This window comes from Peromyscus californicus, unplaced genomic scaffold, assembly GCF_007827085.1.
Source record: "Peromyscus californicus insignis strain IS unplaced genomic scaffold, ASM782708v3 Scaffold_12__1_contigs__length_115047231, whole genome shotgun sequence".
NCBI classification, from domain to species: domain Eukaryota; kingdom Metazoa; phylum Chordata; class Mammalia; order Rodentia; family Cricetidae; genus Peromyscus; species Peromyscus californicus.
This window is the reverse complement of record NW_026294413.1, coordinates 64143273-64168184: the sequence shown is the minus strand read 5'-3', so window position 1 is coordinate 64168184 and position 24912 is coordinate 64143273. Positions and strand designations below refer to the sequence as shown.

General features: G+C 45.9%; 1 protein-coding gene across 5 annotated transcripts in view; it reads right to left on the bottom strand.

Annotated features, from left to right (window-relative positions):
* Nucleotides 1-24912, bottom strand: part of Atp8a2 (ATPase phospholipid transporting 8A2) — a 563932-nt gene that overhangs the window by 117616 nt on the left and 421404 nt on the right. For all 5 annotated transcript variants that reach the window (XM_052733058.1, XM_052733056.1, XM_052733061.1 and 2 more), the window contains exon 33: nt 23833-23940. In XM_052733058.1, the coding sequence (XP_052589018.1) occupies nt 23833-23940 (108 nt within the window). The remainder of the gene's footprint in view (nt 1-23832; nt 23941-24912) is intronic.

Genomic DNA, 24912 nt, shown 5'->3' with positions numbered 1-24912 from the left:
TACAGAATATTCCCCTCTGGCAATAAAAGGCTTCTATGATGAAAAAACATGTTCCCAAGGGTGGTAGCATTTCTACGCTGTGGACTTATGCTCAAAATGTTCCACAATTGTAAAGAAAATCCTTCAGTAAGGTGTCATCTGAGTTCCCACAATACCCTTCTGCAAGAAATCTAATAGAAACTTTAATTAAGAACGGACCAAATGCAACAGGGTACAGAAGGTACCAGGGAGAGAAAAAGGCTACATTCATCCTGGCAGTATATCAGTGGAGGATAACTCATTACAACAAAATTCTGAAACTGATTTGGAAGTTGCTAAGAAACTCTAACCAATATAAGCATGGTTCCCAGCCATCTGATATTTATTACGAAGGTACCGCTAGGTATTTGAAGAAATACAAAAAAAATGAAAAAGATCTGTCTCCACTTTCAATGAACAGCTACAGCTCAGCACCCTCAAAGGGATGGGTTTCAGGATCCCCACCCCTTCCCCCACACTAAAATCCATGGGTGTGCAAGTCCTTTATGTAAAAACAGCACAGTGTCTTCATAGAACTTGTACACTTTACATAACCTCCAGATGGCTTGTGACACCCTCTACAGTGCACGGGCTGTGGGACTCATTGGACTGCACTGTTGTTTGGGGGACAGTGGCAATAGAGTGTTTCTCCCTGTTCAGCACAGATACAACATTTCTCTGCCTATTTTTCCTCCATAGCTAGCTGAATGCATGGACAGGGACACCCATGCACACAGACAGGGACTAAATCGTAGAAAAATGTTGCACTAAATGTAAATAAATCTCTTAGCTGAAATTGATGTTTTAGTGGCTATGGTAGAAACTAGAAAAAAAGTAAAAATTAAATAAAGTGGCCAAGGAAAGGGTCCTTCAGACCAATCATATTTAAGAAATGGGTCATGAAGAATAGTCCAAAGAACTAGGAAATTAGCGGTCATGAGACAAAGGAAGGAATCATGTCTCGGGGCAAGCACTGTGGAGGTGAGCAGCAAGCCAGGAGAACCAGGGTGGAGGAGAGCAAGCGCTGGGAGGTGAGGCCCATCTCTGTGTGTACGGAGGAAGGATGCAGGTGATAGAAAAACATCCTGTAGGAAGCGAACTAAGGTTTGCACAGAAATCAACCTCCGCCTAAAATAACAGCCCTTCTAGAGGAACATTTCATTAACCCCAGGCCTCCATACCTGGGACTAGAACTCTGGCCAGACCACATGGCAATGTTTTTTAAAGAGCAGTGGAATTACTTCCCAAACAGCCTTCTTGCCAAGAAACTGAGAGAAAGTAAGTTGATGTAAACAAAAATTATTCATACAACCCTCTACCTAAGGGATGTCCAGCTTTCTGATATTGTAAAATATTTACTTAAATGATTTAAATTATATATAAACATATATAGTTATAATTTGTCACAATGTGACAAATGAGTGAAAAAACACATTTAAGAGTAACTAAGACTTTGGTCTCTGTTAAGGGGGAAAGGTCAAAAAGGAAGCAACAAGATGGCGAAACAAGTAAGTTGTTGTTTGAGGATGATAAAGTGTTTCTTTCTTCCTTGCTAGAGGATGTGGATCTACCGTGGTGGAGCGCAACACTGTTGCTTCCCTGCCTATTCCAAAGAAAACGTCAAAGGACAAGCAAAAGGCCACATGGAGGGACGAGGGAGGCGACTTAGGGTACCAGGCTTGAGATGCAAAGCAGGAACATCTGGTTCCAATCCCCAGCATCCACACTCTGGATGCACACTGAGAATCCTAGTATGCAGAGGCAGAGACAGGAGGACGATGGGGCTCACTGACCAGTCAGTCTAGCTGAATCAGCCAGGGAAGGGACCCTATCTCCAAAATCAGGGTGGAGAGCTACCGAGGAAGACACTCAGTGTCAAACTCTGCCCTTCACATACATGAGCACCCAAACATGCATGTGCACCACCCCCAACATACTCACACAAACTCACACCATATCAAGGCAAAGAATCCTCTAGAAGGCATGCTTCTGAGATAGAATTTCCATATAAACTTAACTTATATGGGAATGTAGTTCAATTTGTGAACTTGATTTAGAAGGAACTCTCTCAGTCAATGTGGGAAGTTTTGCACAAATGTTTGGCTACTTTTAAGATAAAGCTCTTGAGTGAAAAGAATTGTGGTGATTGTGAACTAACACGTCAGAATTGGTAGCTTCTTAGGAACTTCATGCCATTTTACCTTTAAATAAACATTTTACCATTTTACTGGGAAAATAAGTTTGATTTAGTTATAGCCCATTTTATAATGTAACTGCTGTACCGTGTCTGGCTAACCTGTGCTACCTTTGGTGAGTAGAAGGTCTTTTACCCACCTTACAAATGCTATTAGCAAACACTAGGGGCCCTAGGTCCTGGCCGGTTTCTGTCCTTCACCACATTTGGAGATGGGTGTTAAAAATTGAACCCAGGGCCTTATGCATGAAGGCCCAAGTTTTATCTTTAAGTCATGCCTTCAACTTGCTTTACCCAATGTTTTTAAGTTATCATACTGGGTTAGATGAGGTCATTTTCATGCAAATGTATAATGCATTTTGAGATGGTGGGAATGTGAACTAGCCCAGCCATTATGGACATCAGCATGGAGGTTCCCTCTCCTGGTGGTCAGTGCCATCTACCTCCATGACCTTCAACAGGATTCCAATGGTGGCAATTTCCATGCCAGAATGTTGAAACAATGTTCTGAAACAAAGATTATTCATTGCATATGCAGCCAAATGAAACATTTCCAAAGTATTTCACTGGATTCAAAAATGTTGATCTGCTTATAATTGCTCTGTTTAAAAAGTCATACAAACTATGGTGGTTTGAATGTAATTGGCCCCCATAAACTCATAGGGAGTTGCACTTTTAGGAGGTCTGGCTTTGTTAGAGCAGGTGTGGCCTTGATGGAGGAAGTGTGTGTGGGCTTTGAGGTCTCTTATGCTCAAGATACTGCCCAGTGATACAGTCCTGTTCCTGGTGCCTTCTGATCAAGATGTAGCCAGCTCCATGTCTGCCTGCATGTCACCATGCTCCCCACCATGGTGACAATAGACTAAACCTCTGAACTATAAGCCAGCCCTAATTAAATGTTTCATAATATAAGAGTTGCCATGGTCATGGTGTCTCTTCACAGCAAAAAACTCTAAGTCACTGGCAGGCAAAGCTGGGTACTCTGAACAGACAAAGCATGACTTCCTAAGAAGAGCTGTGAGAAAGTAAAGTGCTCAGGGTGGGTGTGAAGGAAGCCCCCTCCCCACAGGGTGCTGCCTGCTAAAGGCAACCATTGCCTTCTTCCTTCTCCTGTAGGAAGTGATTATTAATAACAGCTGACTAAGGAAAGATGTTTTTCCTCACAACTTTATATTTATTTATTTATTTATTTATTTTTTGGTTTTCCGAGACAGGGTTTCTCTGTGTAGCTTTGCGCCTCTCCTGGAACTCACTTGGTAGCCCAGGCTGGCCTCCAACTCACAGAGATCCGCCTGGCTCTGCCTCCCGAGTGCTGGGATTAAAAGCGTGCGCCACCACCGCCCGGCATATTTTTTTTATTATTATTATTTCTTTTTGGTTTTTTATTTTACTTTATTTTTTTTTTTTTTTTGAGAGAGAGTTTCTCTATATCCCTGGCTGTTCTAGAACTCACTCTGCAGACCATGTTGGCCTTGAACTCACAGAGATCCTCCTGCCTCTACCTCCCAAGTTGAGTCCAGGATTAAAGGCATGTATCACCACTCTTCGGCGCCTTACAACATATTTTAACGTAAACTTTTTTTTTTTTTTGGTTTTTTTTTTTTGTTTTTTCGAGACAGGGTTTCTCTGTGTAGCTTTGCGCCTTTCCTGGAACTCACTTGGTAGCCCAGGCTGCCCTCGAACTCACAGAGATCCGCCTGGCTCTGCCTCCTGAGTGCTGGGATTAAAGGCGTGCGCCACCACCACCCGGCTAACATAAACTTTTATCAGAGTACCATCTATATAAAGATGCACATGTGCATCTCAGTTTTTTTTTTTTTTTTAACAAAATGCATGCTGTGGACTTATTCAGATCAAAATCCCCAGGAATTTGGTAGAAGCCTCCTTGTGCCTCTCCCATTCCTTACTCATCCTCTGCCTACCCTGGTGTAGCCACACTCCTGACTCCAAGTGCATGACCCTGCCGTTTGTGGAGACATCTCAGACATTGAGGATGGCTGCCTTCTGTGTCTGCTACTAGGCCAGCTGTTATCAGTATACACAGGTTGATGACTTCTTTCATTGTAATTAGTTCTATAATGAACAACCTGTAATACCACAGAATAAAAAAACAGCCAGGACTGGCAGCCTGTTCATACTTTGCTCACCATTTTCCACAGGGCAGTGTGACTCTGACAGTCCCCTCAGAGGGGACTAGAGCCTCAGACTCTTCCTTGTGTCTGCTGAACAGCTTCTTGTGGCATTGAGAGGCTCAGGGCTGTCATTAGAAGTGGATTTCCATGAACTGGCCTGGGAGACGCTCTGCCCTGTCAGGCGAAGGCCTGCTTAGCTCAGTTGCAGTGTCCAGCATCTTCTGAGAGTGGGGTAGCAGCTGTGGCTCACACCTGAGTCTGGATTCAGTGAGCCGTTTACAAAGCACAGACTGCTCGCAGCTGTGACTCAAGAGTACAGTCGACTGGGAGGGACCTACCATGTGGCAGTTTGTAGAAGGCAGAGACATACAACCCTCCCCCAATTAGAAAGGTAAACTGGACATATGTCATCTAACCTAGTGAGAGCCACGTGCCACCATTTCCACACTGAGAATCTTCCAGAAGAAAAGATAACTTAGGTGTTATCTAATGCCAGCAACAAATACTTTAAACTACCACGCTGCCCTCAGGTTCTAACTTTTCTTTTTTTTTTGCGGGGTGGTGGTGGTGGTGGTGGATGTGAGGATGATGGGTAATGCATCTGTAATGTGGAAAACTTATTGCTGTTACTGCTGTTACTGGCAGTGACAGATATATAAAAATATACACCTCACCTATGAGTCACTATACTGTTGCCCGCCAATTTCAGAGTTAACCACTATTTTACTCTACGGGGAAAGAACCCAACTCCCTCTGACCAAGCGCTCTGGAGCCGGTGACAGTGAGCAGTGGCACAGGGCACCATTGGGACCAGAAGGCTCCTGCTCAGACAGCTTTTCCCTGGCTCCTCTTTGGTAGACTTTCCTTCACTCCTTCAGTGGAAACTTAAACTGGGAGTCCTCCCCGGTTTTCTTTGAAAAGTTCCTTCCTGCTGTAGGAATCTTGGGTATTACCAGTTTATATTGGATTACCCAGAGCAGGGAACTGTGTCAGGCTAGGTAAATAAACACATCATTAAGGCACAATGCAAGAAAACAACCCCCGTGGCTGTGAAAAGGCCAATTCTAAATGGAGATAAATGCCCTCGCTCCACAAATACCCAGCTCTGATCGAATTCCCCCCACCTCGGCTGTGATGGTTTTTAATTCTAGGATAAACAAGACCACAGACTTAATAGGAAGAGAATGTCATAATCAGGAACAGTGGGCTGGACAGATTTTCCCTGGCTCAGGATGGGCTCTATTCAGGCTGCGGTGGCTCCCATCAGCATGCTGGGGAGGGGAGACCACATTCCTCACACAGTTATAGCCTCTTTGACCACCTCTGAAGGGGTATGTCTGTCATCTCACATGGAAGGATGGAATAACAGAGTGACTGGGCCAGACAGAGGGACAGAAGACGAAAGAGGGAAATCAAGAAAAGAGACTGAAGCATAGGTTAGAGAAAAAGCCTGTAAACAGCGAGCAGCTGTCCTCCCAGCACCAGGGAAACAGCAACAGGCCGCTCCCGGGAGCTCACTGGCCAGCCAGCCCAGCTGAACCAGTGAACGGCCAGGCTTGGTGAGATGTCTCAAAAGAGGAGGTGGAGAATAACTGAGAAGACACCAGCCTTGACCCTTGGACTCTGATGTATACACCTATATACACAAGGCACACACACACCACACACACACACACACCACACATGCACACACCATACACATACACACTCACACACACATACACCACACACATACCTCACATACACCACACACACACACCACACACACACACATTTCTGAGAACTGAGTATCCGCTGCCACCACTCTGTGATGGAGAGGGACACAGAGGTGGATCCAACTTCTGCTTGTTCTGGTTACTGAAGGCCGCCAACCCTTCTAAGGGTGGATATTTGTGCAAGGCAAGAGTGAAAGGTCTCTGTCCTTTCACTGACCATTCTCCCAGGATGTCCTCACAAGAGACTGTTACTGAGGGTAGGCTGGGTGGACGTGCCAGAAGAACCACATTTCGCATCCTATGGACCCAGGGTCTCCCTTTCTTACAGAGAGAAGAGCCATATGTAAAGTGGGAAAAACTACTAAACCGACTCCAGCTGGGCTGTGACCAGGTGTCTAATGTCTACAAGGCCATGGGTTCTATGCCCAGGACCCAGGACCCAGGACCCAGGACGGGAGGGAACACCTTATTCTGCTTCCTGTCATCCTCAGCTAGGCTTTGTGTCCTCTCTCCTAAGCCACAAGCAACGTGTCCACCAAGAAGGTCCATTAGTGTCTCAATGCCCTGGGGCTTAGTGCCACCCCGGTGGCGTACACAGGCCATGTCAACTGCTCTGCCTCCCAAGGGGTTCAGCAGCCTGCAGTGCTGGCGTGTCTCTGGTCCTGCCTGGAGGCACCCAGGATGCCCACTCAAGAAGGATGATTCTTGAGTCATCTGAGGACGCTGGGAAGAAGCCACATGGCAAGCCCCACTTTTCCTCAGTCTTCCACTACATTCTGCTCACTGCTCCCATCAGTCCCCACAGGACCCTCATAGTGCATAGAGATGGAGCTACTGGCCTGCCAGCATTTGAGAGGGGCGACTTGCTGCTCCCTGAGGGGCTAGTCTCTGCCAGGCTTCACCTACAATTCCTTATTATGTCATCCTGTAGTGAGAGGCCCGCACACACCTATACTCATAAAATCAATCTTCCACAATGAAATGATGTGGTTGGCACTGGAGCATGGGAGAGGGTGAGTCAAAAGGAGGGGGCATATTTGTAGTGGGTCAGAGAGGAGGGATTTCTGGGGGCTGTTGGCCGCTGTGAGGGTCCTGAAACCTGCCAGGAGGTAAATCCTAGCTCCCTCCCAGGTTTCATGAGCATGAGCATGTGCCTTCACTTCCACAGGCCTGTTTCTTGTGTGGAGTAGAAATCACGGTGATTATGAAGCATACAGTAAATTGTGCAGCCTTGGCTAGCTCCACCATCATCATCATCATCATCATCACCATCACCATCACCATCACCATCATCATCATCATCATCATCAACATCGTCATCTTGACACCCCCCCCCCCCCAGGCACAAAGGAATTCCAGACAATTTATCTGCAATGCATCTCTCTTCCTTTGCCACCCCATTGGTGTGTAGGGACAAAGGATCTATGGCTAATTAAGTTGGGAAACAGACAACTCTTTAGAGTAAACAGTACCTGCCGAACTTTTCAAGAGCATCAGGATCACAAGAACCATCTTCTAAGGATTAAGCATGTCTTCTCTCCGCGCTTAATAAATATTTAGTTGGTGATGATCAGTCAGCCCTCAAAACAGTCTGTGTATGTGAAGTGTCCCAAATCAAACCTACACGTTTCACAGCCTCATGGCACCTTGGGCTTGTCCTTTGTGGACAGAATTCAATGTTCTCAGTCTTGTTTCTTCTAACAAGTGCCTGGGAGTGTGGCTGTTAACAGGTTGTCTGTCTGGAAATGGTGCCAGGTTGGGGACAAGGCACTGTCCTATGTTCATTAACCCAGGAAATCGGATCTGTAGTTATCCCCCCTCCCCACCCCCCGGAGAGGAAAGAGCAGTCATGGAAGCTTAATCTCTTCAAATAATGAAGATTTTATCTGCACTAGGGCAGCCTCTCTGATTCCACTTGGCTCAGTCTGTGACTCTGCATTTAAAGCCCTCTAATGCGATAATGATAATACCATTCCTGCCGCCATTATCCTATGGTGGCAGCATCATCCACGGAGGCCCCAGTCTGGCCTCTTGGTCCTCTGGCCCTGCATCCTGCCTGCACCCTGCAGGACACACAGCCCCCACAGCTGCCGGCGTTTATTTACACACATTCCTGACACAAATTGAATTAATGAGTATAATTTGACTCAGACGATGTGATATCCTTCCCAGCACTCTCTCTGCTCCTCCACCCTCCTGCTCTGTCCCTCACACCTTCCCTGGTGGCCGTCCTGAAGTGGGCTCAGGCAGACTGTGCTGTGGGAAAGGAGAACGTGGTTTCTGGAGAGCATACACACGTCCTTCGGTTAATTTTGGTCAGTGTAGGTGACTTAAAGTTCCCAACGGAGCAAATGCTACCTAATTATATGTTGTGCTGTATTGTTTAGGGTGGCATGGCAGGGAAAAACCAGTTGGGTGTCCTGTGTAGCTTTTTTTTCCTCCAATTCTTTCCAGTCTGAATTTGGTAGGTGAATACCCAGATGGGGAACCCGAGGTCTAGAAGACCAAACAAACATCAACAGCATCTTTCCCCCTCTCTATAGGTTACGTGTTTAGCCTCATCTACCTTTACTGACTGCCAATGAGCAAGGAAAAGTCACACCATACGACCCACCAACTCCTAAATACAAATTCCCAAACCGAGGCGCTAAGGAAGCACGGAACGAGAATGCTGGGACCCTTAAGTTTTATGCAGAAAGCTAAAGCAACCCCACATGAGAAACTTCAGCGTGGATGTGGTTAGATGCAGGAGGTCTGTTTATTGCCCTGGGCAGACCAACGAGGAATTTCCTGCATGCTGTGCCAAAATCAGAGCGCAAGTAACTCTGTCTGAAGTCCGTGTGGTGAAGCCAGCCGTTGTCCTGTGTTTTGACACATTGTAGACCTCTGCTACTTGTTCCTGGCAGAGGCCCTTCCTTCTCCATTCTACCAAGTTTAGAAAGGGATTTAAAAAGGGGCGGCGGCGGCGGCGGCGGCGGCAGCAGCAGCAGGGGAGGGGGGGGGGAATTCCTTCTAAACTACCCCAAAAGGTGAATTAAAAGCGAACCCCACGTCCATGTGTTGGACTTCGTTCTTCCAGAATACAGACATACCGGGTACCTCTGGTAATAAAAATCCTAACCTTGGACCCAAGACTGTTTGCCTAGGTCCACACAGCTTCAGCCACTGGCTGCTTTAATAGAAACGGCTTTCATGTTGAATTCTGCCCAGAAAAGTAGATTTAGGTGGTTTTTTTTTTTTTTTTGAGGAAAGATTGAATTTATCATAAAACATATTTCATCAAGGTCCCAGTAAAACGAACCACCTTTTTTACCCAAACCACAAACGCTGCAGATTCCTTTGCTGGGAAAGTTGGCCACTTCTGTTGGAAAGATTAAGTTCTGCTGAACAGTTTGGGGCAGGAGAAGACAGGAGGAAGCGCTGAGAAAGGGCTCTGCAGGGGCACCGTTTCCTTACTGCAGATTCTTATGGCAGATTTGGATGAACTGACCTAAATATGTTCTACAAAGAACCTAAACCATGCAGCCAAACCCAAATTCATCTCAAATCTTCCATTACCCAGAAAGGCCTCCTTGCCAGAATGATGGGTCAGGAGCAGCTTCCCTTGGCGCTAATAACTTAGGTGCTCGGATTAAAAGTGCCACGATTTCCATCAACATATGAAAGAGTGCCGAACACACACTCCCCCCCCCCCCCCCGCGCCCCTTTTGGCTATTCCTGACCTGATAGCATCTTGAGGGAAAAGAATGCAATTTTTTGATATGGAGGGATATTTGGCCAGTTGATGAAAAGCAAGGGTGCCGAGAGGCAGCCCTATGGATTAGCTGCTGGATTTTCTTGGAGTGAAAATAAAAATTATTTTTCAAATTGCGTTAGACACTGGCAAGTTATGGATTGTTATACAAGGAGTTATATTTGACTTTTGGACTACCTGGTCCTATCCATCTGCATCTCTCTGACCCTTGGGCATTCCGGGCCAAGCCCCACAGGCCTCAGGCTCTCATTCTGGTGGCTACTTCTTCCTTATCATTTCCTTGTTAATTATGGGGCAGGGTTTCACTATGTAGCCCAGGCTGGTCTGAAATTTCTAACCCTCTTGCCTCAGTTTCCTGAGCTTTGAGATTACAGCTGTGTACTACCACACCTGACTCCCTCCAGCTCTGTTAACCTGGCTCTCCACTTAGCTGTTTCATATATATTTTGGGCTGCAGTTCATCCCAAGTTTTCCTTTTCTGCTTCTTATCTCAAAGCCATTTTGGTGGGGTCTGTTGGTGTTTACTACATTCAAGGATTCTGACTGTGATAGCCAATGTTTAGGTGAAGCCCCAAATCAGGCGGGCTGGCCATCCAGCTCTCCTTTAGTAACCCCTACTTGGTACCACCATGATGAAGAATTTCTCGTAAGAGACCTGCTGACCTGAGTTCCAGCTGTCAGATAGGCGTCTGCGGAAACCAGCCCCACAGAATACAGTGTCCCAAGGCCAGGCTCTTTGACCTTGCAGCAGTCACTGTCCTTGGTGTCAGACACAAACTCTCCTGCTTCTTTACCATCCCGGTAGACACACGGGTGCAGTGGAAATTGTGTCGCTATGGATGCTCTAACAAGAGGCAGCTCCCGCTGCCCTGACCAGAGCGATCAGGGGAAGGGCAGCTTAAGGATTTAGGGATGGGGAGAGGATGGTGCCCAGCAGAGAGTAACATGAGGAGACACAGCAGAGGAGTGTTCAGAGTCTAAGGGAGCAGGAAGCTATTTGCATTCATGGGTGACGTGGAATGAGCCAGAATTATTTCAATTCACGGTATGGCTATTACCCCATGGCATTAGTCACTAGTCACTACTTTTGATATAAACTATACAACAAATCGTAAAGTTATCAGGAATGGTGATAGGGTGAGGGCTCCTGTGGCTTAATCTCCTCCCCCAGGTCATCCCTATCCTCACTGTCTCTATCTGTAAGGTCCTACCTAAGGGACAGCAGTGACCCCCCCCCCCTTTTTTTTTATCAGAAAGCAAGTGGTTAAACCCTTAGCTTTTCCTCTACAACCTACTTAGCAAGTTCATTATTTTCTCAGGCAACCTTCTCAGAGTGGCCTTCACACCTGAGGTCCCTCTACACACAATGGTGGCTCTGTTAGGAAGTCATTAGAAAAGGCCCGGTTCCCTTTGTCAGCACTTGCATATCTAAGTAACGTCCTTAATGAGTCCTTAATGAGCAGCACTTCTTTCCTCGCTGCCTGAGGCTCAGGGGCTTAGAAAATGGCTCCCGAGCTCACGTGAGGAGGATTTTTTGGATACGAACAGCTTGAGCAGGCTCTCTCGGCAAAGCTGGAGCACAGCAAAACTCTGACCTAAAATTGAAACTTAAGCTGCCATGCAGGTCTCAAAAGACACATGCTACAAAGAGCAGCAGAGGCGGAGAGAGGCAGAGGCAGCAGGGACTAGTGAGGCCTAACTTTAAACACGGAAAATGCGAGCAACATGGATGCATGGTCAACAGCCCCGGAAAGCTGAGAGACACATGGAGAGTTTACAGCCCGTGGTTTCTTTTCGGACTACTCGTCTCCCACAAGTTCAAGACTCAGAGTTTCAAGTTGTGGAAGCTCATTTAACCCTCTCAGTGGTGTGTATGTGTGATGCGTGTGGTGTAGTGTGCATGTGTGTGGTGTGTGTGTAGTGTGTGGTGTGTGTGCAGTGTGTGTGTGAGGTGTGTATGTGTGTGTGGTGTGTGTGTGGTGTATATGTGTGTGTGAGAGGTATGTATGTGTGTGTGGTGTGTATGTATGGTGTGTGAGTATGTGTAGTATATGTGTGTGTGTGGTGTGTGTGTGTGTGTGGTATGTGTGTGGTGTATGTGTGAGTGAGGTGTGTATGTGTGTGTTGAGTGTGTGTAGTATGTGTGTATGTGGTATATGTGTGTGAGTGTATGTATGAAGTGTGTATGTGTGTGTGCGTGGTATGTGTTTATGTGTGTGTGGTGTGTATGGTGTGTGTATGTGTGTGGTGTGTGTGTGGTGTGTGTATGTATGTGGTGTGTATGTGTGTAGTGTATGTGTGTGTGTAGTGTATGTGTGTGGATGGTGTGTGTGTGTGTGGTATATGTGTGTATGTGTGTGATGTGTGTGTATGGTGTGTGTATGTGGTATGTATGTGTGGTGTGTATATGTATGTGGTGTGTTTCTGCCTTGTGTATATAGGTGTATACATCAGAGTCCAAGGGTCAAGGCTGGTGTCTTCTCAGTTATTCTCCACCTCCTCTTTTGAGACATCTCACCAAGCCTGGCCGTTCACTGGTTCAGCTGGGCTGGCTGGCCAGTGAGCTCCCGGGAGTGGCCTGTTGCTGTTTCCCTGGTGCTGGGAGGGAGGACAGCTGCCCGCTGTTTACAGGCTTTTTCTTCTGTGTGTTCTGAGGACTGGACTTAGGACCTCGCGATTGTACAGCAAGAACTTTCACCAGTTGAGCCTTTTCCACAGGCCTACGCCGTGTCAGAATTTTACAGACTAAAAAGGTAGGCTCTGCTGAACATATACACTCAAGTATAACTTTTAAGAACAGCACTCCTTATTTAGGAAGTTACATGAGCGTCACAGGGGAATAAAGAGCAATTACTTTTCTTAAAAAAAATAATTTTTTTTTTTGAGAAAGTGGTCTAAAATGGCATCTGGTAAATGGTATTCTTACCAGGATGACCCAAGCCAGAACTACATAAAATAAAATCACTTTAGTGCTGGGAAAGAGACTATTGCTCTAATAAATTTACCAAACATGGAAGAGGGTAAGTCTTTTTTTTTTTTTTTTTGGTTTTTCGAGACAGGGTTTCTCTGTGTAGCTTTGCGCCTTTCCTGGGACTCACTTGGTAGCCCAGGCTGGCCTCCCGAGTGCTGGGATTAAAGGCGTGCGCCACCACCGCCCGGCTTAAGAGGGTAAGTCTTTAAACAATGGTAAGTCCCTCAGAGAAAACCCTTCGAACTACAGCTGCTTCTTGACTTTTTTTTTTGTTTTGTATTAAAAACAAAGCTGCTGCTGGTCACAGTGGCCCACACTGGTAATCCTATGTTCGCTGGTCACAGTGGCCCACACTGGTAATCCTATGTTCGCTGGTCACAGTGGCCCACACTGGTAATCCTATGTTCGCTGGTCACGGTGGCACACACTGGTAATCCTATGTTCACTGGCCACGGTGGCCCACACTGGTAATCCTATGTTCGCTGGCCACGGTGGCCCACACTGGTAATCCTATGTTCGCTGGTCACGGTAGCACACACCGGCCATCCTAGTACTTGGGAGGTTGATGGAAGAGGACTGTGAGCTGCGGGCCATCCTGAACCACACAACAAGGCCCTTTCCTCACAAAATCAAGGACTAGGTAGAGCACTTGCGTAGCTTGTGGCAGGACCCTGACTTCAGTCATTAGCACCATAAAAACAGTAAGTAAGCAAACAAACCCCAGGTGAAAATCTATTTGGCAATATTATTTTTTAGCATCGAAATGTCAGAGTTTCAAAATGTTATTTATGATCATTAAGTTTATGTTACATGGAAGTCTTTTTAAAAATAATTTATTTATTTTTATTTTATATGCATTGACTTTTTTTTTTTTTTTTTTGCCTTCATATATGTTTGTGTGCAGGTATTGGGTCCCCTGGAACTGGAGCCACAGACAGTTGTAAACTGCCATGTGGGTGCTGGGAATTGAACCTAGGTTCTCTGGAAGAGCAGTCAGCGCTCTTAACTGCTGAGCCATCTCTCCAGCCCCACATGGAAGTCTTAAAACATTCTAATGTAATGTTTGATTTTCTTTGAAGAGTAGAGAGATCCTTAAAACAAACAAACAAACAAACCAAACCAAAACAAAAATCCAAACAAACAGGTCATGACTTTCTAAGGGACCCTTTTCAACAACCTAGCAGTCAGAAAGACTGCTCACAAGAATGTTCATGCTCTCTTTTGTTTCTGGAATTACTTTCCCCACATTTATCACGAAAGGGCAAAATCCAGACTTACTCAGTTACAGGACATTTTTCACGGTCACTCTTTCTTTCCTTAGCAGACCTGGTAAAGTTTCCCATCAGGCTAGTCACCGAGTCTCAGCCTCTCCCTGCAGGTCTCTCCCTCCACCTGGCCTTCTCCATCACACTTGCTGGTCCTCTGCCTCGGCCCTTCCCTACCCCTGCATCTTCCTGTACAACAGGGTTCTTGACCATGGTGTGCCCCGCTTTTCTTGCCTTTAATTACCATGCAGTGATGGGGACAGAATTCCAAATATGAGGCGCTTTCTTTTCTTGCCACACCAGGGAACTGGGCGCTAAGAATCTCGCATCCCCTCCTGCGAGGATGCCAGATCTACTCACTGCTTTCAAGCTGTGCTGAGCAGCCAGTGACCTGGAGTTCCCTGGCCCCTCATCCTCCTAGGAGCAATTCCCCAGGAAGCTCACTTCACCCATGAAATCACCTTCATGATTTATTGGAGGCCAGATGCTACCAAAGCCTATGCCTAACATTTTCTCTGCCCAAACCTCTTCCACAGTTCCACAGCTACTTAAATTTATTACTTTATACACTGCAGGCCCTTGGATATCATTTTGTAAATGCCGTCCAGCAATGTGTTGGTTTGGGGTATGGTGACTTCTGCTGGTGTGGTCTGGGGGTGTACCCATCAGAAATACATTGGATATGGATTAGATTAAAGCTTCCTGGAATTAGGTCCGCCAAAATCCATTTTGTTCTCATTTTTGCCTTTTTTCTTTTTTTACTATCATAAGCCCAACAAATACATTCCATGAAATAGTGAAATATGCTTATTAACTTTTTACAAATACAAATATCAGTGATATCCATATATTCTCAGTGGGTAGCTAGAAGAATTTTAGCCATAAACCTTCAGCCATTCTTTAGGTAGGAGAATTGCATGGGCTTGTCATCAGCTTCTTGAATACACTTCTCTAAGGAAGAAGACTAAATCCATCCATGTAGCCATCCCTTCCCATGAGCAGATCTTTGGTTTGGCCTCTTCCAAATGCTAACAGTCGGAGGGTTCACCTGAGCCAGTCTCAAGGGTCCTGGACTTGAAGCCATTTTGAACCGTTGGCTGCCAGGAGAAAGAGAAAAGTTCTTTTCCCCCCCTTATAATTTCAAATATTAGCTTCTGTCCTAGCCTGCTTTTAAAATTTTGGTTGTTGAGAGGAGGTGGGCACAAAGTCGTTCGAGGAAGGACATTGGAAAAGGGGAGGTCACTTGGTATTTCATGTTGGTGGAGTCAAGTTAACCAACTGTTTTTCTACCATTTGATCATGACTGGAGATTTTCCAGAAGGAATAGGAGTCCTCTCTACCCTAACTTGACTCTGATGACTTCGCCTTCCATGTCCATAACTTTACTGATCAGCTTTTCCATTAGTTAGATGTTTTTGCAGAAGTATCAGCAACCTAACTCAAACGATCTTTGAGAGCAGTGGAAATACAGGGTCTTGTGGTGATCTGGAAGTACAGAGGCGGCGAGGAGAGGCAGCTCAAGGGACACGCACCTTCCCATCAGCCCTCAGGTCAGCTTTGCTCTGTGCTCAGCTGACAGCAGATAGGTACCTTCTCTTACTCTGCGACAGCCCCTGGTAACTCCAGGCTCATACAGCAAGCTTCGCAGCCCATGACTTTATTCCTAACATTAGTTTTTATAAAGATCTCTGACTTATCTCCAGACAGACCGTGTGAGCTCAGTGGCCATTCCTGACTGACTGCTGCAGTGCATGGGGAAGGGACAGCCTTGGGGATAAATCCCAGGCTGAAGAGCCAGAGTCTAGGATCAGAACAGAGGTACCAGAGTGTACTTCTTTTTCTTTATTAATTTTTTATATTTTAGTAAGTGTGTTTGTGTGTGTGTGTGTACACAAGTGCACACACATGCACAATCACTCACACGATAGTGTTGGTGGGGTACTATATGCATATGAGTGTAGGTACCTGTGAAAAGGTGTCAGATCCCTTCCAACTGGCATTATAGGCAGTTACAAGCTGCCTGACATGGCTGTGAGTCACTTGAAGTGCATGCTGGGAAATGAACTCTGGTCTCTGTAAGAGCAGTACGTTTCATTACCTCTTTCCAGCCCCAGAAGTGTACTTCTTGAAAGAGAAGGGATTGGGGGATAGGGAGACAAATGCCGGGCAGGAAGAAGATGATAAGCCACAGGACTTTGCAAGCTGCTTCTGGGCCATGTGGATGGGAATAGCCCTCAGAGTACATTGGGAAATATAACAGGCTTCTTCCCAGTCCTCCTGTCCCTCATCAAAATCAGGACACAACCATTTACATGGACATGCTCCCACACACACACACACACACCACACACACCAAATATATCAGACTGCCCGATCCCAAACAACTGGTAATTCTTTGGCTGTGTTTAGCCAAAGGAACCCTAACTACTTACAGCAGCCACTTAATCGGACTTCCATAGTGGCAAACCCGGCACCTGGAAATCTCACCTATTTGAATCCTGTTTGCTGAATTGTCGATCACTAGCTTGGCATTGATGTTCATACAAAAGCTTTATATTATTATTTACACACATCAGCCATGTCCTGGCCATGGTTAATGGTATGTTATACCTCCATTTCAAGTCTCTCTTATCATCTAACTTATCCTGGTCATATTTTCTTGTATAGGTCTTGGCTCTTTCAATATCTCTGTTCCCTTTGAACAGGGCAAACCTAAGGATTCCCATCATCTCAGGGAAGGGGAGCTGCTGCGTTAGTCACCTGCCCCCAGACAGGGTCACTGCCCTCTGAAGATGTCAGGGAGGTGGGCCTCTTTGTGCAATGGGAACAAAACTTGCAAAAGCCCACTTCCACATGCTGTGTGAAAGGAAAAAGCTCAAAACCACATAAATCAGACTCTGTGACCACAAGGCATGAATATTACAAACAAACAAAATCAGCATGGAACACGTACTTTAATTTGCTGACAGGTATTTAAAAAAATTAACGCGAATGCACGACAAACGGTAGGAGGACCACAAAGCGTCTCACTGAAGAGAAAAACAAAGCCACCTGGCTTCCAACACGCAGCACCTTTGAAAGAGACGGTGGAATGAAATAGACTGCCCCAAGGGAGAGCACTGTGCACTGGGGAGGGGAGAGCTGGCCCCCCCCAAAGTTGGTGCTTTCTATCACGTTTTCCAAAAAACGCCTGTTGCCTGAAACTTTCCACCCATGTGTTTAAGACTCCATCTCATTGCAGGGCAGGTCACTTCTGATCAAATGTAATGCAACATTTTAAGGAGGGTTGACCGGCATTTAGCAGATTCCTGGTTTATCATCATCCTTGCTGCTGTCTGCAGTGACAGAGGGTTGTGGCTCAGACCCTGGAGTCCAAGAGATTCATGGGAATCACCATGCCTACCCTGTCTGGCCACAGAGCTTCCTCAGTCTAAGCCTCAGTCTCACCAGGCAGTGGCAGATTCATGAATGAACTGTTTCATTCACTTTTATGTGATTGCACACGTACAGTGCATCTATGTGAAACGTATACAGTCAACCCTCTACATATGCACCCTGCATATCTGTGCACTCAACCATAAGATGAAAATCTTTCTAGAAACTTGTGGCAGGGGCTGGGGAGATGGCTTACTTCCTAAAGTGCTTGCTGCATAAACAAGAAGACCTGAGTCTGATCCCAAGAACCCAGATAAGAAGAAATGTTGAGCACCATGGCACTCCCTGGTCATCCCAGTGCAAGGAGGCAGAGACAAAGGGTATATGAGGGGTTCTGGATCAAGCCGCCAGAAAGGAGCGACTGTATTTTGTCTGACAATTACTAACTGTGGAATGCACACTGCTTACTTACTGTTACTCGCATGTGTCTTCTCTCTAGTTTTTCTATCTGTCCCCAGGTACACACTGCCTTTCTATACACCTTTGACTCTGCACACATGAAAAAGTGGAAGGTCAGGAGTAACTCAAGCACAGACCATACAAACAGTGGACTTAACTGTCTACACATCTCAGGTTTCAGGTTAATTTAGTTCAGGTCCCAAACAGAATCCATACCGAGTAGGAAGAAGTTGGATACGGCTCTTTATCACAACAATGCTGTTAATTCTGAAGTCCTGCTGAGCAGTAGGTAAGATATGGTAGTGAGCTGCCATTACTGCCACTAGCAAGAATTGGAAGCCACTTCACAGTCTCCAACTTAAATATACATATTATATATATATATATATATAACATATATTATATATAACATGGATATATATAAAACATGTATTATATATAACATGGATATATATATTCTGTTTCTTAACCAATGAGAAGAATAAGCAAAAAAGCTTTTATTTTTGTGGTTGACTTCTTGCTTGTGATATAAGGAACAACTCAACCTCCACTCAAGCTTGAAGAAATCTTTCCTTCCCAGGATCTACACACAAGGGCCACACAGTACATTTGGAGCAGCTCTGACCAGGAGCTTAACCAGGGTGAATTAGCGGGAGCTGCAGTTCATTCCATTCCTCCTTCCTCAACTGCCCCGGAGACCTCTGTTTTTGTCTTTCCAGTCTGTCTTTCACACAAGGGTTAGGACTCTGGGGGTGGATTTATTTCTGTTAACGGAACAATTCCTCAGGTCTGTGGTGGTCAGGTTTCCACTCCTATAACAAATTCCTGAACGATGAACTCATGAATGTCATCTGGCTCGCTGTATTGGAGGTTTTGATCTCTGAGAATGGCCATGTTGCTTTAAGCTTGTGGCAATGCAGCATATCCTGAAGAGAGCACATGGCAGAACAAAATCCGTCCTTACCAAGAGGACGCAAAAGAAAGCCAAAGGGCTGGACTCCTCTTGTCCCTTCAAGGACCCACTTCCAGTGACCTAAAGACCTCCCACCTATGCCAGAGGCTGGGAAGCTGGGTATGTGTTAGCGTTGGAGGAACATCCAGAATTCAAACTGCATCAGGCCCCCAGCTGCATCCACACCATTTAGAAGAGAAGGTGGATGACTCCTGAGGGATTACCTGAGGGAGTAAATGCTTCCCTCAAGCTGCTGAGCCACCTACTACCACAGGGAAGCTAAGCACACCCCTGTAGGGAGGGGCAGAAATAACTCCTAGAGACTGTGCCCCTCATCAAGACACAATACGCGTGAAAACACCTTGGGAACAGTGGAGGAGGGCAGATGACCCCATACCATACCAGCAACATTACCCTAAGGTCAATGCCTCACCTGGTGCTTGGGCAATGCCCACCTGGCAACCCTGGTCCTTGGGAAACACCCAAGGACAGCAGCTGAGCAATGTGGTCTGCATGCCTTCTCAGCCTACCTATTGGAGCACACACAACTTGCAAACAAACTCAATGTTCTCACATCTCATGTGGGCACTCCCAGACCTTAAACCAAATGGGCAACACAATCCAGGGAGACAGCTTCTTGGGGAAGAAGAGCCCCAGATCACTTTGACTCAATGACAGCAAAACGACACACCTTCACCATTTCTCCCTCTGTTAGTGCTTAGCCCAGCGGGGTGTGCACTGTATTCCCAAGTATGTCTGGAAAGCTCACAAATAAATCCATTCCCATATTTAGGATGAGAGGAAAAAAAAAAGTCTGCTCTATGCCAGTAACTGGCTGGGGCCCGGTGTTTGGCACTGAAGTCAGAGTTAGCAGTTTGTACGCTTTGAAGTGAGAAGGCTTTCCCCCTCTTTTATTAGCAATGAAATGAACTTTAAAGGAAAAAAAAAAAACGTTGGTGAGGAGTATTTTTCCATGGCAAGCCATGTAATGTCTTTGGTACAATTCCCTATTTAGAAAGCAGAGCTGCCTTAAGGCACTTGGGACTACCTGGTATATCTCACACAACTCTTGCCTATGAGAATTTGGTCAAGTGTGGGTATGTTCAGTGGACCACCATCTCTTATGCATCTGGCAGGAGCTAAAATGTTACAGTGGAATATTTTAGAGCAGTGATATCCAAACTGGGCCTCCACACCCAGACCTCTCTCTCTCTCTCTCTCTCTCTCTCTCTCTCTCTCTCTCTCTCTCTCTCTCTCTCTCTCTCTCTGTGCATGCATTATTACATGCACATATTATCTTGAGGGACTTCAACAGGCAACCTGGATGAGTCTGATGCAAGCCCTTACTGAGAAAAACTCACTTAAAATGTGTTGGCCAAAAGAATCGGGGTTTTAAATTGTGCAGAATTTTTTTTTTTTTTGCAGAAAGATTCAGAACTCATTTGTCCTGCCAGGAAAGGAGAACATGTGTGTTCTTGACTTCCCATAGGCTATTTCCATGGCTGGAGAGATGGTTCAGCTGTTAAAGGCTAGGCTTACAACCACGAGCTATTTCCAGAGTGACTAGGCTTTTTCTGACTTTGCTGATTAGGAAGTCACCTCAGGTCAACAGATGTGCTGAGGAGGAGGTGGCATCTGACTGGGACAGGGTCTTCAGCTCCTGACTTGGGAGCAAAGGTGAAGTCTGGGGTCTCCCTTCACAGAGCCCTGAAGTCAGAAGCCCTGGGAACTGTGAAGAAAATTCAAGCACATTACCGCCCTGGCTTTAGATCCAGTTTCCCTGGAAGCCCCACACCAACAGGGAACTCTGGGAACGGAGGTAAACTAAGGAATTTAGCTGTGCTCCACTTTAGAGCATTTAAGCTGCAATGGAGAAATTTCGATTGCATGGTTATGGTACCCTGGGAAAACAATCCTCATCGATTCTCCATAGCCGAGGGCCATGCTATTCACCATGATGGACAGACACAAGCCAAGGTCTATAGATCTAAGTGTGCTACTAGAAAAATGAAGAAATGGGGTGTCCCTTAAAATCTTCCCAATTCCGCATCTTTAGAAGAGTCCCCCAGGAGCTTCTCTGATTTCACAGATGTTCCCTGGGACTTCCTGGGTGGCTGCTGGGCTTTTCCACACCACACTACAAGGTGCTGTAGGAAGATGAAGTTCTGACGGTGGGAAAGAACTCCTTCGTTCTACAGCCCTTCCTTCCCTTTGCCCGCAAGGGAAGACCTGCCTTCAACCCTGTGAGAAACACTGCAAACAGAATGGACTAGACAAAGAAATACTTAATCACATTAGTGGGGAAACTCTCAGCAGAAACAATGCATCTTTTCAATGGCTGAAGATTTTGTGAATAGACAGAATGCTTGCTGCTGTATCTGTTTCTGGCTCTCGGGGGGAGAAATACCATTTACCATTAGATACTAGCTCAGTTCCAGAGCTTCAAAGAATTATGTTCATCTGATAAAACCCTACTGTGGAGTCAACTGCAAAGCACGGTTTATGAAAATCACTAGAAGCATTCTTAAAATATTCACTTCTAAAAAGCACCCTTTTCCTAGAATGCTTCCTACTCTAAGGAGTGGCTATGGCTAGGGCATGCTGGGAATAGTGCCTCCCGGGACCCTTCCTCCTCTGACCACACCTAAACCCAGCTGCTGTCCCTTTTGGTGACACAGTTGTGACTGGAGAAAGCCCTTCTGAGGCTTCATGTGGGAAGTCAGACTGGTCCTGGGCATGCTCTATACATTTGTCTGTCCAGTACCATGGAACAGTTTAATAGGTCCTTGCTACTTCTCAGCCAATCAACAGACTGCTGAATCAGGTAGCCGGTTAGATGCTGCTGTGGGCCACGGAGTGAAGGCTAACATCGCACGCTCACATCCTTTCCACTTGGATCTCACCCCGGAGGAAGACCAGAGATGCTAAATAGATCTTTGATGAAAACTCTATCAGTCCTCTCACTTGATGTCAAGCAGGAGCCTCAGTCTTACCTAACTGTGTTGTTTCAAAATGACCCATTTGCTTCCTGTTGAAACCAACCAACAGAAAGGAAGAAAATGCAACAGTTTAAGTAAAATCCGAAGTTTTCATACAAAAGTGCTGCGCAATTTAACTGAAAAGGAGCACTTCTTGACTCCTTATTGGTGGGAACAGCTCACTGTCTGCAAGGACAGCCATATATCACTTAATGAAGGGGACATCTGGGAAATGAATCCTAAGGTGACTTCTTCATTCCCCGTGGAGAGTATGTACACACACCAAGATGGCTAAGGTATGATGTCACTGGGACATATGACATCATGGGACTGTCCATAAATGTATGTTGCCTTTTGTTGACTGAACTGCTGTCATCCAGCAGAAGACACACATGACCTTTGCTCTTGCTCAGGGGAGCCGTAAGCACCCTAAAGGGTCCATGATGAATTCAGCCTCTCTGCAGTTTGAAAGTCAGCCACTTTATGAGAACGGGACTTGGCAAATGGCCCAATTCAACACATTTAGAATTGTAGTTACTAGAGCAAATGTACACAGAGTGGGGCTTGCTAGAGCAGTCAAGGAAAGGAAGCATTTGTCAAGGAAGGGCTTTGTCTGCTAGTCAGGCACCCGTCGACCCATCCTGCCAGCAGTGGCTCTCTTCTGTTTTAGACATTTACATGCTGTTTGACTCCTTTCCCCACAGATATCAATGGGAGGCATACAAGCTCACTCCTGCAGGACAGGGCCAGCATTCATGGAGGTTCTGGACACTTAGGGGGTATCGGCTGACTTATTTACCAGGTAAAAGACCAGTGATAATAGCCTGGGCTATCTCATGAACAAAAGCTCTTGGACATGAATCTAGACCCAGGAGTTTGTATTTATTTCTGTAAAGGCTGCAGAGCTGGTAGTCAGGACTGCCAAGCCCTGATCCTCAGTTCATCTCTTCCTACCCCCGCTTCTGTTTCCAGTATTGTAAGCACCCTACTGCACACTCAGGAGGCTGAACCAGCACGGACATCTACTCTAAAAGCTTATGCCCTGTAAGAGATGTCTAGTATTAGAGACAATGACAGTCTCGCCGATAATGGAGACCTAGGGTTGTACATGTTTGTTTGCATCCAGAGAGATGCCAAGGCAGAGCTGGACAGCGGGTTTCTGGCTCTTTGGGAAGGAAACACAGAGCCTAGAGAATGGACCTAAAGTGGTAACACAGTAGTGCTTCACTTTACAAAGAGGGATGAGCCTAGCTTGTGAGGCTGCTAGTAGCTCTTAAAGCCTAGGGCTTGGAGCATCCCTTTGTGGGGATCTAAGAGGATTCTGACTATGTGTAGCCAGCCCAGCATGGCTTTATGGTGTGGGCTCATACAACCTCCCAACTCCTTTCTCTCCACACCCGATGTGATAGAGTTCTATGACCTAATTGGTCATTGTTAGTGGTTCAATGTTAGACAATTGGGCATAGGTTAAGTAAAAAAAAAAAAAAATCAGAAACAATTCAAACAAGAGTAGTAAGATCTCTAATCTCAGCCTCTTTGGCTGGCTTGAAGATATGAACAAAGGAAGATTCCTGCATACCCACTACCTGGTTACTAGAATTCTTAGGCTGATATTTTACAAGTGACCAGTTACCAATTAAGCAGTCAATCATATACTTAACATTGAATCTGTAATCAAGACAAGCTTTGATCATGACTGCCTCAAAACCACTCCCATTTTGTATACAATTACAAACAGTGTTGTTGTATACAACCGGCACATAACTAAGGAAATGTGAGCACACCATGTATGTCAGAGGATTGAGGGTGAAATGTTTCATGGTATTTAAATGTCTCACACCACTTCTGCGGATGAGACAACCTCTCACAGCTGCTTGAATTGGTTCATCGACTGCTAAGCTTTGACGCAAGCAGATGACAAGTGCCTTTACCCAAGTTCGCTGTTACAAGACACAGAAAGCTGGTTCGCTCACCTGTGCACAAACGTAATGGAGGGACACACACAATCACAGTACTGACCTGCCCTTTCATGTCAGGAGCAATGGGGATGGTCGGCCAGATGGTGGAATAGACACCAAAAAACACCAGCCAGATCAGCATGCTTCCCCACACCGCCAGGTGACTGAACTGTGGAGGAAATAAATGCTTAGACAGGGCTTTCTGCTGGCCCCGGGGGTGGGGGTGGGAGTGTCTACTCCAGCCCATAAGTTGCCCAACCCGCATCCCACATCCAAGTCCCTTTCCTGATGGGAAGAAACTGAGGACGGACTCGTTACTGGAGAGCTCTGCCTTTCTCAGTAAGCTCCTTGTCTTAGGATTTGTAATGATGAACCTGAATTACAGGTGGCTTACACTATCCCAAAGATGGAGGTGCGTTAAGCCCCCAACCTTCTGCTAAAATACAAGCCCCAGCCATGACCCACCCAACCCTGGGGTTATCTCGTGTCTGTTTTTATAAAACAGGGGTGCAGCCATCAAGTGAGAGAGAGGTGAAATGGACAAATAGAATATTCTTATCACTTAAAGACAACATCTGTCATATTTATTACAGAGACCATTTAAAAACAACTCGGAATGGCTAATGCCCCCTTTAAAAACTTGAAACATTGCATTTAATAGAGTTTTAAAAAGCCGGGTGGTGGTGGTGCACGCCTTTAATCCCAGCACTCGGGAGGCAGAGGCAGGCGGATCTCTGTGAGTTTGAGGCCAGCCTGGGCTACCAAGTGAGTCCCAGGAAAGGCGCAAAGCTACACAGAGAAACCCTGTCTCAAAAAACCAAAAAAAAAAAAAAAAAAATCCATGTACAATTGTTCACATTCACAGGTACAATGTGACACTCCAATGCATGTATATAATATGCAATGATCAGGTCAGGGTAACTGGCACATCCACATCCACAGAACATCATTTCTGAACTTAAGGAACATCCAAAATTCTTCCTTCCAGTTGTTTTGAAAGTGGGTACTCAGTATAGTTACCCCACTTCCTACAGGACATTAAAGTCCCTGCTTCCACCCTGCTCCACTGCATCTGCTAGTTCCTCCCGTGCATCTCCTCCTCCTCTTCCTCCCCCTCTCCCTCCTCCTCCTCTTTCTCCTC